An 18,634-nucleotide genomic window follows, 5' to 3' on the forward strand; every position below is an offset into this window, starting at 1 on the left:
CATTTGTGGTCTTCTTGGACATACCGAGAGGATTTGTCCATCCCTATATGAAAATGAAGGTGGCAATGTTATTAAACCTTACAGTTCATGGATGAAAGCACCTACTCGGAGAGGAGTGATGAGTTCTGGCGAACGGTGGTTGAAGACTGCACCACCAGAGCTGGATGAAGGAAAAATTGGTATTCCCTCAAAATCTGAGACTACAATGATTGTGGACGAGCACGTGGGCACCAAATCCGGGGATGATGGGAGCAAATCTCGTAGGAAAGAAGTCATGGTTTGGAATTTGCCATTAACTAAGGAAATTGTAATCCCTCCCACATCTTGTAGGAAAATGTGCCTTAATGGGAAAGATGCTGGGGATTATGCCAATGTTATGGTTTTATTAAAAGAAAATGCAGAGGATTATGATTCTGAGTTAATTATTTCAGATGCTAAGAAAATAAGGTCACAAGTTGGGCCACAAACCCCGATGGGCCTTGAAGATTCAACTACAACTCAACTAATGGAGATTACTGGAGATACAAAAAAAACTAGTAGTGGGACCTGAGACCCAGGCCCACCGGGAACAATGAGTTACTTAAGTTGGAGCTGTCGTGGATTGGGCCACCCACGGACAGTTCAAGTGCTTGCAGATTTGGCCAAAAATAAAAAGCCTGATTTTATTTTCTTAATGGAAACTTTAAGTGATAGAGATAGATTGAACGGTATTAAAATTAGGTTGGGTTATGTTGGGTTATGTGTGGTGGAGAAGGTGGGCCGTAGTGGTGGGTTAGCATTGTTCTGGAAGACCAACTATAATGTCCATTTGTTAAAGTTTGGCCGTAACGTTATTGATGTTGCCATGGAAAACACAAAAAGGGTAAAGTGGCGCACTACATGTTTCTATGGTTTTCCAGAGTCAAGTCGCTGTCGAGAATCATGGAATCTTAAATTGCGTTCACTTGCTTTGTCCTCTTATTTTCCATGGGTTGTCCTTGGTGACTTCAATGATTTGCTCAACTCAACTGAAAAACGTGGGAAGCTTGTCCACCCTAACTGGAAACTTCAAGGATTCAAGGATGTTGTTTCTGATTTGGGGCTTCATGATTTGGGTATGGAGGGCTATCAATTCACGTGGGAAATGTCAAAGGGCAATAAGAATTGGCTGGAGGAAAGGTTGGATCATGGTCTAGCATCAATAAACTGGATTCGTCTCTTCCCACAAGCTAAAGTCAGCAGCTTAAAAGCCTCTTGTTCAGACCACCTCCACATCTTCTTTGATCCTAATCCATTAGTATATCAATCACGGGTAAAGAAATTTCGGTTTGAAAATCTTTGGCTCTGTGAGCCTGATTGTCAGCCGATTGTTCAAGATAGTTGGGCTTCGTCTGGTAATGTTTCTATTCAGAGTAAAATTAATGCTTGTGGTTCTGACTTACTTCGATGGGGCAGCTATCTTTCGCGGGATTTTCATAAACGCATTCGAGATTGTAAGCAGAGAATTGGTGTGTTGCGAGGTTTGCGAGATGTTGTCAGCTTGGGTGATTTTACTGAGGCTCGAAATAGATATAATGAACTATTGCATAGCCATGAAATTTTCTGGAAACAGCGTTCAAAATCGCTTTGGCTAAAGGAGGGTGACCTGAACCCCAGGTATTTCCATGCTATGGCTTCGACAAGGAAACGGCAGAATATGATTGGGAAACTTCGTAATAGTAAAGGGCAGTGGTGTACTGATCCTGCAGAAATTAATGAGTTAATTGGAGATTATTTCACTAAAATTTTCTCTTCTGAAGGTGGATCCTGTGATGAAGTTATCCAGTGTGTTGAAAAAAAACTTATGGCCGGACAAAATCACTCTCTTATGGAGCCTTTTACTACTGCGGATGTTCGTGATGCTATTTTCAGTATGTATCCTGATAAATCGCCAGTTCCGAATGGTATGAACCCTGTTTTTTTAAAAAAATTCTGGTCTATTGTTGGTGAGGATGTTTCCTCTACTTGTTTAGATTGTATTCGGCAATGTGAATTTCCTGTTGGTTTGAATGAAACCTCTATTGTTTTGATCCCTAAGAAATCTAATCCAGAGCATATTATTGATTTGAGGCCGATTTCATTATGTTATGTCTTCTACAAAATAATTATAAAGATGCTAGCTAATAGGCTCAAACTGGTCTTGGGGTCTTTTATTTCCAATTCACAGAGTGCTTGTATCCCGAGTAGAACTATAACGGATAATATTTTGATCTCGACTGAGATCATGCATTATTTAAAGAGGAAAAGGCAAGGTAAGGAGGGGACAGTCGCTTTCAAGATTGATATGTCAAAGGCATACGATCGGATTGAGTGGAGTTTTCTCAAATCAATTATACTTCGAATGGGGTTTGCTATTGGCTTTGTTGACTTGATCATGCTTTGTGTGTCCACTGTTACCTACAGGATCACAAGAGAGGGGATGGATGTGGGTCCTATTATACCCAATCGTGGGCTTCGACAAGGTGATCCTTTATCAGCGTATCTCTTCATTATATGTGTAGAGGGGTTGAGTTCGTTAATTTCCCATTATAAGAAGGCGGGTTTATTGGATGGGGTTAGAGTTGCTAGAGGTGGTCCTTGTATTACTCACCTCTTTTTAGCTGATATTGTTTCCTTTTTTACAAAGCTAGTGTCCAAGAGGCTCATTTAATGAAGAGTATTCTTTCTATGTATGGGCTGTTTCAGGACAGAAGGTCAATTATAATAAGTCATGTATTTCCTGTAGCATGAATGTCAGAGATGTTGTTATTCATCAAATTTGTGAATTAGTCGGAGTCACAGAAACAGTAGATTATGGTATTTATTTGGGATTACCTTCGTCTATTGGCAGAAAAAATTCTGATGCTTTTCGCTATATCAAAGACAAAGTTTGGAAGCACCTCTAAGGGTGGAATCAAAAGTTGTTATTCAAACAGGCAAGGAGATTTTGCTCAAGACAGTTGCACAAGCAATGCCCAATTATGCCATGAATATTTACCTGCTTCCTCTTAAGCTTTATAGAGAGATTGAAAAGATGATGAATTCCTTTTGTTGGGGCAGCAAGGGTAACGGCATTAGAGGTATTATTTGGATGAAATGGGACCGGCTATGCAAACCTAAGAACTATGGGGGAATCAGCTTCAAAAAACTACATCAGTTTAACATCACTATGCTTGGCAAGCAGGGTTGGTGTCTTTTCACCAATCCAGGTACTCTTGTGGCTAAATTGTTTAAGGCAAGGTATTGTCCTTAAACTTCTTTTACTGAACCAGCCTTGGGTAGTAATCCAAGCTATGTTTAGCGATCAATCTTGGCAGCATAGAAGACTATTCTACAAGGCAGTCGTGTTCAAGTTGGGGGGGTCAGCAAATTGTTATTGGTTTGGCACATTGGCTTCCTGAAAGTGAGAATGGCTTAGTTACTTCGTCTTTGCTCGATAATATTGTTACTGCTACAGTGGACAGTCTAATGGTTCATAACCACCGCCAATGGGATTATGATGTAGTCGCTGATATTTTTAATAACAAGGACCGCGAGCTTATCCTTCAAATTCCTCTTGGTACTCGTCTCCAAAATGACACTTGGTATTGGTTACCCAATCCTAAAGGCTTGTACACGGTTCGCAGTTATTATAGGATGTTGGAAAATCTGTCTAATCCTCCTAATAGTGGTATTTGGTGAAAATTATGGCAACTTCCAGTTCCTGCAAAGGTTAAAAATTTTCTTTGGAGAGCTTTGGTTAATGTTGTTCCAACAGCTGACAATCTTTTGCAGCATCGAGTAGAGGTACATCATTTATGCCCTATTTGCAATGCATCAAATGAAACCATTTATCATATTTTGGTTGATTGCCCTTTTGCTAAAATTTGTTGGATGTCATCTGTGATTGGTTTTGTTGGTAGTTTTTTAAATTTTGGAGATTGGCTAGAAGCTTTATTTGCTCGCTGTAATGGAGATGATTGTAGTTTGGCTGCCATGATTTGTTGGGGTATTTGGTTAAATAAGAATAATAAAGTTTGGAACAATATCAATGGCAGGGCCACAAATGTGCTCAATTTGGCTGGTCAGAGCTTGTTTCAATGGCAGCAAGCTCACAAGAGTTCTTACTTTGCACAGGCTTCTAATACTCTTGATCATGGTCTGGTTTGCTGGAAAAGGCCTCATGAAGGGTGGCACAAGTGTAATGTTGATGCAGCTATTTCACGCTCTCGAGGCACAATCAGCTTTGGGGCTATCATCCGGTGGTCTAAGGGTGAGTTTGTTGCAGCAATGAGTGGTTTCCTCCCTGGCAAATTTGAAGCTCGCGAGGCTAAAGCAATTGGCGTGCGTGAAACTCTTAGTTGGCTTAAGAATTTTTCAGTCTTTCCTATTATTCTTGAGATGGATAGTTTACACGTCTTTAATGCTCTATGTGATACTGTTGTTCATCCTAATGACTTTGGTACTATTATTACTGATTGTAGAGCTTTGGCTCTCTCTTTAAGAGATGTTTCTTTCTCTTTTGTTCATAGATCTGCGAACACCGCCGCTCATACTGTTGCTAGGGTGGAGGGTTCTATGTCAGGTCCGGGTGAGTGGAGTCATGTTCCACCTACCTGGTTGATTAATTTCTTGGTCGATTAATGAACTCTTGTTTCCTTCAAAAAAAAATTATTGAGGATAATGCAACTTGTAATTTCTGAGTACATTCTAAATTGGATAAGTCCATTCGAAACATTGTATGTAACACTATAATAACTTTTTTCGAAAAATCTATATATATTTTAGTCAGTGCTCTTTTTTACCAATGTACTAATGCAGCACCAAAGGAATTCTAAAAAATGGAACTGAAATTACTGAGGATTTACAGCAACATCAATGATTTAAAGGAGGACTAAGCAAAAACTTATTGCAAATGGGCTCGTTCAAGGAAAATTAAAGGAATTAAAGTGTTCGATGAATTGTCTCAGAGAACCATTTAACCAGCAGCGCCAGCAGCTAACCATCCACTTGTGGAGATGAGTTGGCACATGAATCCTATTTACATGACGAGCTCAAGGAAACAACAATACCAATGTATTTATGTCACCTGTATAGTGCAACCATTTAAGGCCATTAGACCAATTCAATCGTAGCTATCGGATCATTGTTACAGCTGTGAAGTTGTATTGAGATTACTTGATGAGAAACTTAGATACCCTACATGTGTGTATATGTGTGTGTAGTCTGTTAAACTAAATCTATCGAAATTTACCATATAAGTTGGCGATGGTAGTGCAATCAATCCAGGGCGATGGACGGTCGCTTGGTTTTGCTCCGCTTGACAACAAATAGACATGATGGGGTGATGGTCTATTGCCCGATTTAGATTCTTTTTAAAGAAAAACGTTAACTTTGGTAGACATAATTCGTACATATATTTCTACTATATATATTAATAGTTAAAAATGAAATAGTACGCTCCGAAAATACATTTCATATTTCTTTAATCAAGCATTCTTCATATCTCTCTGTTCTTAACATAGCATCACTCACAAATCAAAGCACAAACTCACAATCTTCAAGCTCTGCCAATGAAACACATCAAACCCTTGGCACATCAACTTCTTGGTTTCTATCAACCTTTACATCTCTTGGAAGATCCAGGTCTAAACTTGCATTTTAAGTTATTGGATATGCTCCACTAATATATAGTCTCGTTTCCATAGGGTTCTCAAGCCGTCAATCATTTTACAGGTCGGAGGGGTCGTCATCCTCAACAGACAATTGAGAGATTTTATTTTATAGAAAAGAATATGGGATGCCGCTTAAACTATGTTATTTGTTCTTGTTTATAGGAATGCATAGCATTTGATTTGTATTGGCCAACTTTAAGTGCCATCAAGCTTATATTTAAACTAGAGTGACTTCCATTTATATAAGCTAGGCGATCATACTCATTCTTTTTTTTTTTGAGGGAAATATGGAATTCATTAAACAGCCAAAGCATCAACTAATCAAGGGGGTGGAACAAACCTCCACTCACCCGAACCTGACATAGAACCCCCCACCTGAGCCACAGTATGGGCAGCGGAGTTCGCAGATCTACGAACAAAAGAGAAAGCTACTTCTCCTAGAGAGCGAGCCAAGGCTCTACAATCATCAATAATTGAACCAAAACCATTGGGGTAACTAGTCTTATCATGTAAAGCATTGAAAACTTGTAGACTATCCATCTCTAGAATGACATAATGGAAAGCATACTCATTCTTAAACAAATTAAATATGACAAACTTCAGCACAAAAATCCCAATTTTTTTTTTTTTTTAAACGGATTCAATACTTATGGCTTCAATACACAAAATTACACCTTAATTGATTAAATGTCGTTGCATCAGTCCCAAGAAAACATTCTTCTTATCACCATTTTAACTATCTTGCCCTGTGATCAGTAAAAGTGTAAAAACATACAAATATAAAGAAATAAGATACAATATAAATTTGCATCTCTAAAAGGTAAAGGATAATTTGTATCATTCAATTACCTCATTGCATGGTGGATACAACTCTAGTTCTGAGAAGAATGTTCTTGATTGATTGTAATTGGCGGCCAACATTAGTCATGTTCATTCGATCTTGGACATCCCCATTTAACAAGCAACTCCGATTCTTACCATCGAAATGAGACATTGTATAATGTTATTGATTCTTTCTTAGCTTTACCTCTAGTTACTATTAATAGCTAAATCTTCGTCAATCATTTAGAAGTGTTAAATCCACACTATCCATCATATGATCAAGTAAGAGTGTTTCATATCACCTTCAAACATTTTGTCTAATGATTTTTTTCTGTAAACATCTACACTTGTTGACACCTCACTTTCTAGGCTATACTCTGTCATTAAAAAATTTACATAAAATAATAGAAGATTTTATAGTAGAAATGAAGAGTGCTTGGAAATGTAAAAAATGTTGAAAATTTTATTTGGACAGTTACGGTAAAATCTTCATCGGAGGAAATAGAGACAGATTTCTCTCTAATGGGAGTAAATTTCTGAGCAAGTCACAATCTAGATTACTTTATTTATTTATTTATTTATTATACAAAAGGAATCTAACCAGCGCTTAGGTTAAACAAAAACGAGGGAACGCCGCAGTCCCTAGTCCATCACTAAATAGCCAAAAGTTCATGCTTGGGGGAGGGTGTTGAAAGAAATAGAAACCAAGGGGAGGGTGAGAGCCGTGCCCGCAAGGAAGTCAGTAGTAAAATTTGCTTCCCTATACACATGGTGCACCAAAATCAACCAATCTCTACTTAGCAAATCCTTGATGCTCCAAATTAAAGAAGAAATAGCATTACTGTGATAGTTAGCAGCAATATGGACGTTACCATATTAAAGATACGTTTGGGATTGAAGTACTGTAACTTTTAAGCTACAGCTGCTATGGAAAAAAAAATATAACTAAAAAATAAAAGTTAGTAATATATAGTAAATATAAATTTTAAATAATAATTTTGATGAAATTATTAAAGATATAATAGATTTTTCATTATACAAGTGAAAAATCATATTAACATAATTTTTAAGATACAGTAGCTAGTGTATACCAAATACTTTAGTGTTATAACTTTTAAGTTACAGCTGCCCAACCTCAATTTCAATCGCACCGTAAGATTGTAACAATTAAAAAAAGAAAAAAGAAATACTCCTATTAATTTTTAACTAAAATATTATTTTATTGGATGTAACGGCCCAAATGATCAGCCCATTTTATATATAAGACCAAACAAATGGGCCACGTTTTGGGGGGTAAAATAGACCCATTTTGCACTACGTATAAATTTCAAAACTTTCAAATATGAAAAAACGGAGTCATCAGTCACCACTGCCAATTTCTCGCAAATGGATAACATCTTGTCACTCTCTGCTCCACATTTCCCTCACACCCCCGCGACGCTCCTCACCCATAAACCCCACCACCCCACCACCACTTCCCTCTCTTTCTCCCTGAAACAGCCGCCGCCGCCATCCCCAACACCACCGGAACCGCACAATCTCCACCGGCCCCCCAAATCCTCTCTGCCAACCCCCAGCAAAATCCCCAAAAACCCCTTAAAAAACCTCCTAAATTCCGCCACCACCCATGTCCCCTCCCCTCCTTCTCATTCTCTCTCCGCCAAACTCCGCCTCTCCAGCAAACTCTCCCCGCCTCCTCCTCCACCTCCGCCACCGCCGGCAGTAGAACAACTTCAAGAAACCCAAAGTCAAGGAAATGATGAAATCCCTGATGCTGAAAATTCATCTCCTTCTTCGTCTTTGGCTGCTTCTCAAGAAGAAACAGAGTTCCGCCAAGAGGGGAAGATTTTCGTGGGAAATTTACCCAACTGGATTAAGAAGCACCAGGTCATGGAATTCTTTCGCCAGTTCGGGCCCATAAAGAATGTGATTTTAATCAAAGGGTATAATAATTTCGAGAAGAATGTTGGGTTTGGGTTTGTGATATACGATGGTCCTGCGGCAGAGAAGTCTGCGATGAAAGCTGTGGAGTTTGACGGGGTTGAGTTTCACGGGAGAGTGCTGACTGTGAAGCTTGACGATGGAAGAAGATTGAAGAACAGGGCGGAGGTGCGAGCGCGGTGGGTGGCGGGCAATAATGGAGAGGAATTTAGGTCCACATGGCACAAGGAGAGAGAGTGGCACAGGAGGGAGTTTCGAAAGGCCGTGGAGACACAACCTGAGAATTGGCAGGCTGTTGTTAGTGCTTTTGAGAGAATTAAAAAGGTATTGTGTTATCTTCGATTCGTTAGCTTAAGAGGTGTTTGATAAATTATACATATTTGATAAAATTTTATTAAACCATTTTCAGAATTTCAAGATAATGTGGAGGATTTTTTTGTTTGTAATGGTTGTTGAATGTAGCGCTATATTTGCAATTGCTGCCCTTAGACTGATTTTGAAAGCATAGCAGCTAAATGTTTGGTAACTACCCACTAATATTTAGTTGGTAGTTTACTAACAAGGCATCCATTACACTTAACACTGCAATGGTTGATTAAGAGCCTTGACAATAACTCCAGATATACCCTTGATGAAATCTAATGAGAGTGAAAGTTATCTTTGACTTTTGGATCTTGGATGCCCATGGGTTCTTGCATTTTTTAATGAAGTTGCGTGCTTGTGATTTCTAAGGTCTATGTTGAAAAGAATTGGTATCAATCATGATGATAATGAGGTTTCCTTGAGTTAATTTTGTTCTGGTTGGCATTAAAATACTCATTTTTTTGTTCATTTGTGTTTATGGTTTGTAATGGGAACTTCATTTGACGGTAAATGGTGCTTGTTTTATGGGGGAATTAGGAGACTTTGCCATCAAGGAAGAGCTTTTGTAGTGAAGTCTGTTAATATACCATGTTTAAGTTGTTTGAAATTTTTATAAATAGTGCTGCTAGCGGTAAGAGACAAGCAAAGTCGTTTCTCAAGTCCCTTTTCATTTTTTTCGTCACATAGATATTGGTAATAATGTGGTCAACTCCTCAGTTATGAGAATCTTAAGATTATAATGTATTATTTCTTGATCATGTTTGTACAAGAGGTATTTGATAAATTATCTGAAGTTTTACTGAGGTTTTGTGATCAATTTTAGAGTTTCAAGAGGTGTTTCTAATGGATATTAGAATCTAAAGATTTAGGTATATTTCAAATTTTCTGCCATTCAACATAATTTTGAAAGCATAAATACTCATTAGTAGGCAACTGATGTTTACTAACAACCCGTCCACTTATACTTGACACATCAATGGTGGAATGAAAGCCAGAACACTTCATTTCCAAAAATGTCCTTGATGAAACATGAGAGTTAGTGAAACTTACCCTTGACTGTCGGCACTTAGAGGCCCCTTGGGTTCTTGTATTTTTAACTGAAATGGTGCGTTTATGATTTATTTGGTCTATGTTGTTCAAAGTCTGTGTTTATGGTTTGTACAAGGGAACTTAATTTGATGGTGAAAAGTGAAAAGAAGTGCTTGTTTTATGGAGAAACTGGGAGACATGGCCGTTGAGGAAGAGGTTTTGTTGACTAAAAGTTTTTAATGTATGTGTTTAAATTGAATAACTTTATAAAATATGGCTGTCAGAAACAAGAAAACTGGTTTCTCTGTTTCCTTTTCCTTTTCCTTTTTCGTATTACTTAAGTATTGGTAAGAATGTCGTCAACTCCTTTGGTTAAGGGCATCTTAGTATGAAATGTATTATTTCATCAAGATGAGTGCAAGAAAAAGGTTAACAGTGATTACAATAACTTATCCTGATCGTGCTGACTTTTTTTGCCTGCTTCTCATTTTTTTTTTAACTTAATTTTGTTTGATCTTGAAAGCCTTCAAGAAGAGAGTTTGGTTTGATGGTGAACTATTATGCAAGACGAGGGGACATGCATCGTGCTCGTCAAACTTTTGAGAACATGCGAGCAAGGGGAATAGAACCAACTTTACATGTCTACACGAAGTAAGAATTTCTTACAGGATAAATGACTATCCATAACTTTGATGCAAGTTCAGTGAATCTGTCTCATTTTGTGTTGTTTGAGCCCTCTTAGATGACAATTATTTTTGGGTAAAGTATCTTGTTTGCAAATATATGGCTCAAGTCAGGGTTCCTCTTAGAGGACTTCTACCAGTTAAGAAATATGATAGAATACCTTGAGTTTAGAAATTGTATTTAGCTTGTGAGTTTGTTGTGTTTTATTATAATGTCTGGAATGCCTTCTTATACTTGCTGCAATGCCTTTCTATCGGTTTTAATGAGTATACATGGTGGCTGGTCCTTGTTCAGACATTAAAGTGGTTTATTTGATGCAGCCTTATTCATGCTTATGCAGTTGGTCGGGACATGGAAGAAGCTTTATCTTGTGTAAGGAAAATGAAAGAAGAAGGCATCGAAATGAGTTTGGTGACTTATAGTATAATTGTGGGAGGATTTGCTAAAATGGGCAATGCTGAGTAAGTAAATCAGAGTATTTTCTTTCTTTTTGGGAAATTGTATATATTCTTTTTCAAGAAAGTATACTATTTGGTTTCTGAAGTAAAATCATCTGCTAGTCTTTAAACATTTTGATTGTCGTCACAGTTCTTACCGAGCTCTTGATGTGAGATTTCATTTTGGAAATGTTCTATGGTGTCATATTTAGAACTTTAGCTATTTTCCCATTGTTCAAATTTGAACTCATATAAATTTTTTGTTGAATTGCATCATCAGGTTGCACATATATTGCTAAAAAATTCAATAATTCATGGAAGCATCAAATGTTCAAAATTGTTGACAATAACTTGGAGTATAAACAATGACTTCCTTTATTCATATTTCAAGTAAAACAAATATTACACTTGTTCGTGAGATAAAGGCTAATTTCATCCTAAATCTCTTTTGAGTTGGTCAATTTTGTCTGGATCAAATAACTGTCTGTCTAGGCCTGTCGAATTACTTGTTTTGGTTTCTTAACTTTTGGGCTAAGTTCTTCACTTTAGTGAGCCACATTACAGTCTCAGTTGAAGTGGGTTCTCTAGTTCTCTTGCTCTGGTGAAACATTGGTATTCCTGGAGTAGTTGTTTATTTATGTGTGTTTAAATTCTTCTATCAACTATGTTTAGTTAAAATTGTAGTTTGATTTCCAAGTCCTTTTTTTTTTGGGGGGGGGGGGGGGTTTCTTTACATAAAATTCTTTAAAACCATCTCAAATATTTTCTGGGAAAAGGATAAACATGTATAAATCCATATCTAGGACTAGGACAATCTTTTTATTCTAAATTGGCCTTCAAACATGTCTAGTTTATTTTGCTTATAATATTGATTGACACAAATATGATTTGGTTATGTTCAACTGTAATATTCTACAAAGGGGGGAAAATGATTTTAGAAACTCCTTTAGTTGATTTTAGATGGTAACAGGTGGTCATGAACTATAACATTGCAGTCATGATAATCTGTCTATGATTCCTTGATCCTTGATCCTTGATACTGATTTCTGTTATTAAAATTATGGATCAGTAAAATTATGGATCACTGATGGATCACTGAGACTGACATGGCTCATTTCTTTTATGAATTTAATCATAGTACTTTGGAGGCTGAATTAGAATGTTACTAGTTCTATCCAATTAATGCAAGAAAGACGATGCAGAGGTGATACAGAACTTGCATTTTAAGGCCAGGCATAAACAATTTGAATTAGTGACTGAAAACTGGAGAATAAGTCCACACACGGAGAAGGAGCCAAAGGCTGAGGGAAGTAAGGGATTGAGCAGAAATAATGAATGCAATGCAGCTGCTAGGGATTTTTGAGTGTATTAGGCTAAGTGGTAGAATATTTCTCTATCTTTCTTTTCACAATTACTTAAAGTGAAACAGTGATTACTAACTTTACATGGCATCAAGTTCTGGGGGTACTTGCATCCTTTAATGTTGTTTTGATGTGAAACAAAAAGACAAGTTAGTCCAGAGGGTTGATGATATAATTATATTTGTAAGCAAACCAGATCAGCAAACTTCTTGATAATATGGCACATGTTTAGTTCTCCTGTTCACATTACCAAAAGGTTTAGAGCAAGATGTTTAATGTGCAACTGTGAGATACTAGGCTGTTTATTTATTTTGTTCTGGGTATCATATTGGCTGTGTTAGGACCAAAACGTCTCTTCGACAGCTGTTACAATTTAATACTGTCTTATCTTTCTGTGGAAGAGCTGCAGATCATTGGTTTGAAGAGGCCAAAGAGAGACATGCAACTCTGAATGCAATCATTTATGGGAATATTATATATGCTCAGTGGTGAGTACTGGACATTTCATCGTAAGTTTGTCGTATTTTCATGAATTATGCATGTTCTAGTTCTTGTATCTGAGCCATTCACTACTCTTTATTGGATGAATTATTGTGTGTTATGTTTTATAATTTTTGGCTTATATTGCATTGTGTTGATATTTAATTCATGCATTTGTGAATTCTTAGCAACCAAATTTCCTCAACATTCTGCAGATCCAATGCAGAAGGAACCTTTTGCTCAATATTTAGTTAGAAATGGATATCCTTTGTAACTTTTTTAGTGCTCTGTCTATCAAATTTTTAAGGATTTATACGCTGGTCTTATTTTTTGCCAAATGTTCTCTTTTTAGTATTTCTCAATGTGATTTATGTTCATGAGGCTGAAGAAGTGTGGAGAGAAATACTCTTTTTCCTTTGTTTCTTACTGCTTGTTTTTCTGTCTATTTTATCTCTTGTAGTCAAACTAGGAATATGGAACGAGCCGAAGCCTTAGTGAGGGATATGGAGGAAGAAGGTATAGATGCTCCTATCGACATATATCACATGATGATGGATGGTTATACAATAATTGGCAATGAAGAAAAATGTCTGATTGTGTTTGAGAGACTTAAGGTAAAACCTCATGCTTAATATATGACGTAATTTATATTTGTTTTATTTCTTATTTATTTTGAAAACTGACACTTTTAGGATTTTAAGTGCTTTACTTGTGCTGAAGTGGTAGAGAGAAAATTGATGATTTTACGGGGTGGGGAGAGAAACTTAAATTGACATAACTACTTGAGCAAAAGTGGGTTGAATTATGTCCTACAGAACTGCAGTACACTACTTTGATTTGTGAATGGAATTGTTACAGTAGCTGATACGGTGATTCTTTGTTTATATAAAATTGCTGAGGCATCAGTTATATCATTTCTTTAATCATTTATCAGTTGTATGGATAACTCTGTATTAACATTTGGTGTTACTTTGCTGCAGGAATGTGGTTTTACTCCTTCGATAATCAGTTATGGGTGCCTCATTAATCTTTATACAAAGGTAATGCTCTTTTTTAATTTTTTGGGTCAGGTTGAGACTGATTATTGACAAAGGAATACTCATAATCCCTCATTTTGATTTATAGTTGCATAGTTCTATGCTTCAATGATCTTCTGGGTCTATTTGACCTTGCTGTTGGTGTTTGGACAACATATTGAGTAGTTGTATGCTTGCTTTTTCAGATTGGAAAAGTTTCTAAAGCCCTGGATGTTAGCAAAGTGATGAAATCATCTGGCATAAAGCACAACATGAAGACCTATTCTATGCTAATTAATGGATTTCTGAAGTTGAAAGATTGGGCCAATGCATTTGCAGTTTTTGAGGATGTGATGAGAGATGGTTTGAAGCCTGATGTAGTGCTCTATAATAACATCATCAGGGCATTTTGTGGGATGGGTAACATGGATCGTGCGATTCATATTGTCAAGGAAATGCAGAAGGAAAGGCATCGGCCAACTTCGCGTACATTCATGCCCATCATACATGGTTTTGCAAGAGCTGGAGAGATGAAAAGAGCCTTAGAGATTTTTCATATGATGAGGAGGAGTGGATGCATTCCAACTGTACATACATTCAATGCGCTGATTCTTGGCCTTGTTGAGAAGCGCCAGGTAAGCTGTAGTTTTAACATCAAGAATTTTGAAAGGCCAGATACCAGGGTTGCATCCTGACATTCCTTCTTTTAACCAGCGTTCATTGCTATCGTGAAGCCTATGACTGTAATCAAATCTGTTAGGCCCTTAGAAAATGGCACGATTGTTTAACTTCTCTCTTTGCTCCGTGGAGCACGATTTTATTGCACAAGACAATCAAAATTTCTGCTGTACCTCTCTCTGTTTTTGGCTGCCATTCTTTGTCTCAGATGATCATATATGAATATTTTTTCTACCTTTGTAAAAACCTTTATAAAAGGAACCATGTGAAATGGCCTCTGGTGTTCAGATCATAAAACCAACATGTTTGTTACCTTTCTAAGTTTAAAATTATGTGAAATGAATATGAATAGCTTAACTCGTATGTCGCAGTCTTGAAGATTTTTTACTTAATTGTTTGTTTGTTCCCAATGCCTTGTATGTACAGAACTCCAATGATGAGAAGATCCTTTTCTTATATGACTGTTTCTGTCACTGTACTGGGTGCCAAGGGAAATCTTGTTGTTCCTAGCAAAAAACTATAATCTTATTACTTTGATTTTGAAAGATGATGATATGCAATAACTTGTCTATTGTGAGTTATGTTGCAGTGCCTTATTTTCTCATCTTATAAGTTAGATGGCCTTTCTAATTCAAACTTTTAGGTTGTTTCTTATACACGCCTGGAGCCTGCTACACATGCAAGTTCACGTGCACACTTACCTATGCATATGCACACTGATGAATTATTTAACAGAACCTGTCTTAGACTCTATTCTGCTGCTCTTTGATGAAAATTTGTTAATAATCATTCTTTTTTGTTCCTTTCATTTTCCCTTTGGCTATTAGACATTTTATAAAGTGAAGTATTATTCACTTTCTTTTTACATTAGATGTATTTTGACTTCTCTTACAGATGGAGAAGGCCATTGAAATATTGGACGAGATGACGCTGGCAGGCATAAGTCCAAATGAACATACATACACAACCATCATGCATGGCTATGCATCGTTGGGTGATACTGGAAAAGCATTCGAGTATTTTACTAAATTGAGAAATGAGGGTCTGGAGCTTGATGTATTTACATACGAGGCATTGCTGAAGGCATGCTGCAAATCTGGCAGGATGCAAAGTGCTTTGGCAGTCACAAAAGAAATGAGTGCTCAAAAGATTCCACGAAACACCTTTGTCTATAACATTTTAATTGATGGGTATGAACGATTTCATAATTGTAGACTATGGTGCCTCCCTGTCATTTCTTTGAACTTATTTCATTTGGTAGATGTCTCCAATATGAGGAATGTATATATTCGATTAACTCATTCATTTTTGTTTCCTGCCTCTTAATTCTGTTGCTTTTTTTTTTTTCAAAATACAGATGGGCTCGAAGAGGTGATGTTTGGGAGGCTGCTGACCTTATGCAACAAATGAAACAAGAAGGGGTTCAACCCGATGTCCATACTTACACATCTTTCATAAATGCTTGCAGTAAGGCTGGAGACATGCAGGTAAGGTTCTCAATCCCAATGTTGACAAAGTTTTATTTATTTTCTTTTATATGGTTTTTAATTACTATGAACTCCCACAAGAATGATGAATGAACATTTTTTCCTTTTAAATCTGTTTAGGAGACATTATTATCCAAGAGCTCAATTCTTGTTTTGTCAAAAGCTAATTAAACTCGGATTAAGTTAGGATTTTATAGGGTCCCTTAAGCATTGTTCAGACTTGGAGTGGTCGTGGATTCAAAGGTAAGACTTTTGAAAAATGGTCAGTTTGAATTATCTAATGTTTATCATGGGAAAACAAATGCAAAATACTAAAAAATATAGAGTAAAAGATTAGATAGTAGGCAAATTGGTAACTCTTTGGTTTAATTGGCACTTTTAATTCTTGTTTTTGTTTTACATGTATTTTGTTCAACAAGTTTTGTAAAAACTACTTGATTTTGCCTTTAGGTGAATACCTCTAATTATATACTTGTCCATTGATGATACACTTCAGAGGTTGGAGAATGTTTACCTTCCATTTGTGAAAGCATCCTCTTCTGACAAAAGTCTTGGTCCTGCTTTCATTTTTTTTTTTTTTCGCCAATTGTTCAGTCTATAGTGGGTTCATTTTACACACCAAACTTGTGTTAGCAAGTAGTGTGGGTATGAAAACAGTTAATTGTCTACTTCCACCTAAAGATTTTCATGCGGTGCAATCTTAATTCGATTGAATTAAATTTCTCAGAGTGCAGCAAAAGCAATCAGAGAAATGGAAGAAGTTGGAGTGAAGCCAAATGTTAAAACCTACACCACATTAATCAAGGGGTGGGCACGTGCATCTCTTCCAGAGAAGGCTTTGAAATGCTTTTCAGATATGAAGTTGACTGGGTTGAAGCCGGACAAAGCTGTCTACCATTGCGTGATGACATCATTGTTGTCAAGGGCTACTGTTGCTGAATCTTATTACACAGGAGCACTATCTATTTCTAGGGAGATGATGGAATCTGGTTTAACTGTGGATATGGGAACTGCTGTTCACTGGTCTAGGTGTTTACGCAAGATTGAGAGAACAGGTGGAGAGCTTACAGAAGCTTTGCAGAAGACTTTTCCTCCAGACTGGAGCTCACACCAGTCGCTTGATGCAAATTCCAATTCTGACACCGATAATGAAGCTCACGTTAGTGGTGACGATGGTGACTTATATTTTGCTGGTGGGACTACTGATGATGATGATGATCACGATAATGACAATAACAATGATGATTTTAAGCACGGGTTGTTGTTTTAACTTACGTGCAATATCGGGAATTTCAGCATGTACTAGCATTGTGATTGCAGCAGCGTGAAATATATGTGTTTGAAGAGGAGGTTTCCAAGCTTGAGTTCTGAGCTTGCGAGTGTCCTCATATCAACTAAAGGATCGTAGTTTCTTTTCAGCTACTGACATGGTGGGTTAATTGCATTTTGAAGTGACAATCATGGGAGGTGTTGCCCAGAATGCAGAGTTTGTATACTAACATATTCCAATTTGAAAATCCCAGAGGCTTTTGTTTTCAAGAACCAGCCTCCTTAATTATCCAAGAGTCGGATTATTGGCACCCTACTGAAACCTCTTAAACTCCATCCGCTATTTTACGATTTTGACTTTCAATAAAGTTATTAAAAAAATTAATATGACTAAAACCAAAAAAAAAAAAATGTGAGATCAAAATATGGTAGAAACAAATTAAAAATATTCAAATTTTCAACTTTGGAAGCGGCGGGGCTACTATTCAACGAGGAATCGATGGACACTGCTTAGCATTATAAGCTGTTGGGTACATTTGTATGACTGTGCTGTTTGTTTTTTCGTTTGTTGTTCTTAGGTTTATTATCATGCGGTAAATATTTAAAGGAAGCAAGAGATTAATACTGTGAAGACTGAGCAATTTGATAAACCCTAAATTTGATTTGTGATTATATTAACATTCATTTGCAAGTGTATTCAGAGAAAAAAGGTAAAATAAACATAAATGAGATGCAGCTCCTTCATTCTCACCAAGCCTTAAATTTTTATATTGCCTACAAATCTAAAGTTAATTTCCAGACATAGATCATTTACAATATTTGGTTTGTTTTATTATCATACGGTAGTGAGTGGCCAATGAAGAAAAAGAAGGAGATAGAAGGGAAATCCAAAGAGTGGGAGCAAAGCAGGATGAAAAGATGGGCTAGCTACTGAGTAATTTTGGAAATTAATGGGGTTTCAACAGAAAATTCGTATCTTTCTGAGTGGGTATCAATAGTCTAGAGTAAAAAAGTTTAAGAGAATTTAAAGATACCCAACGGGTAGGAATGGCAAAAGATCGGGTCAAGCCGACCCTAAAAAATAGTTTTCATATTATATTAATATTAAATTATTTTTTAATTTTTTTATATTCATGTTATTTTAATATTTTCTTCTATACATGCACATTACTTCAATAATTTAGCAACTCAAATTTGTCAATATCTTGTAATTTTATGACCACATCCCAAATTCATTCATGTTACTTTTTAATTTTTGTTCTCTTTCTAGTTATAATACCATGAATATAAAACAAAAGAAATAATTTTTCTAATTTAAAATAAGTAACAAGGCAAAGGCAAAATATACAATATAATTAATCACAAAATAATTCACAAAACAATCAATTAATAGGAATAATTTTTTTAATTCAATTA

The 18,634-nt window shown here is 36.5% G+C and overlaps 1 protein-coding gene across 2 annotated transcripts; it reads left to right on the forward strand.

Annotated features, from left to right (window-relative positions):
* The first annotated feature begins 7,831 nt into the window (after positions 1-7,831).
* On the forward strand, positions 7,832-17,512 carry LOC102628266 (pentatricopeptide repeat-containing protein At5g04810, chloroplastic). 2 transcript variants are annotated; one of them, XM_006485403.4, is made up of 10 exons: positions 7,832-8,738; positions 10,330-10,457; positions 10,811-10,951; positions 12,690-12,776; positions 13,229-13,382; positions 13,749-13,808; positions 13,991-14,419; positions 15,357-15,652; positions 15,820-15,949; positions 16,677-17,512. In XM_006485403.4, the coding sequence occupies exons 1-10, from the start codon at positions 7,860-7,862 to the stop codon at positions 17,217-17,219; spliced, it is 2,847 nt and encodes a 948-aa protein (XP_006485466.1). In that variant the 5' UTR covers positions 7,832-7,859; the 3' UTR covers positions 17,220-17,512. The 2 variants fall into 2 exon arrangements, with proteins under 2 accessions (XP_006485466.1, XP_052295938.1); XM_052439978.1 differs by lacking the exon at positions 16,677-17,512 and adding an exon at positions 16,070-16,666.
* Positions 17,513-18,634: the final 1,122 nt, after the last annotated feature.

This window comes from Citrus sinensis, chromosome 4 (genome assembly GCF_022201045.2).
Source record: "Citrus sinensis cultivar Valencia sweet orange chromosome 4, DVS_A1.0, whole genome shotgun sequence".
In the NCBI taxonomy this organism is placed as follows: Eukaryota; Viridiplantae; Streptophyta; class Magnoliopsida; order Sapindales; family Rutaceae; genus Citrus; species Citrus sinensis.

What these genes read in the sequence shown, in the direction of transcription:
- LOC102628266 (XM_006485403.4), top strand. Translation starts at nt 7,860, where the DNA reads ATGGATAACATCTTGTCACTCTCTGCTCCACATTTCCCTCACACCCCC. An exon ending in TCATTAATCTTTATACAAAG is followed by an intron (nt 13,809 to 13,990) that starts GTAATGCTCTTT and finishes TTGCTTTTTCAG; the next exon opens with ATTGGAAAAGTTTCTAAAGC. An exon ending in TATAACATTTTAATTGATGG is followed by an intron (nt 15,653 to 15,819) that starts GTATGAACGATT and finishes TTCAAAATACAG; the next exon opens with ATGGGCTCGAAGAGGTGATG.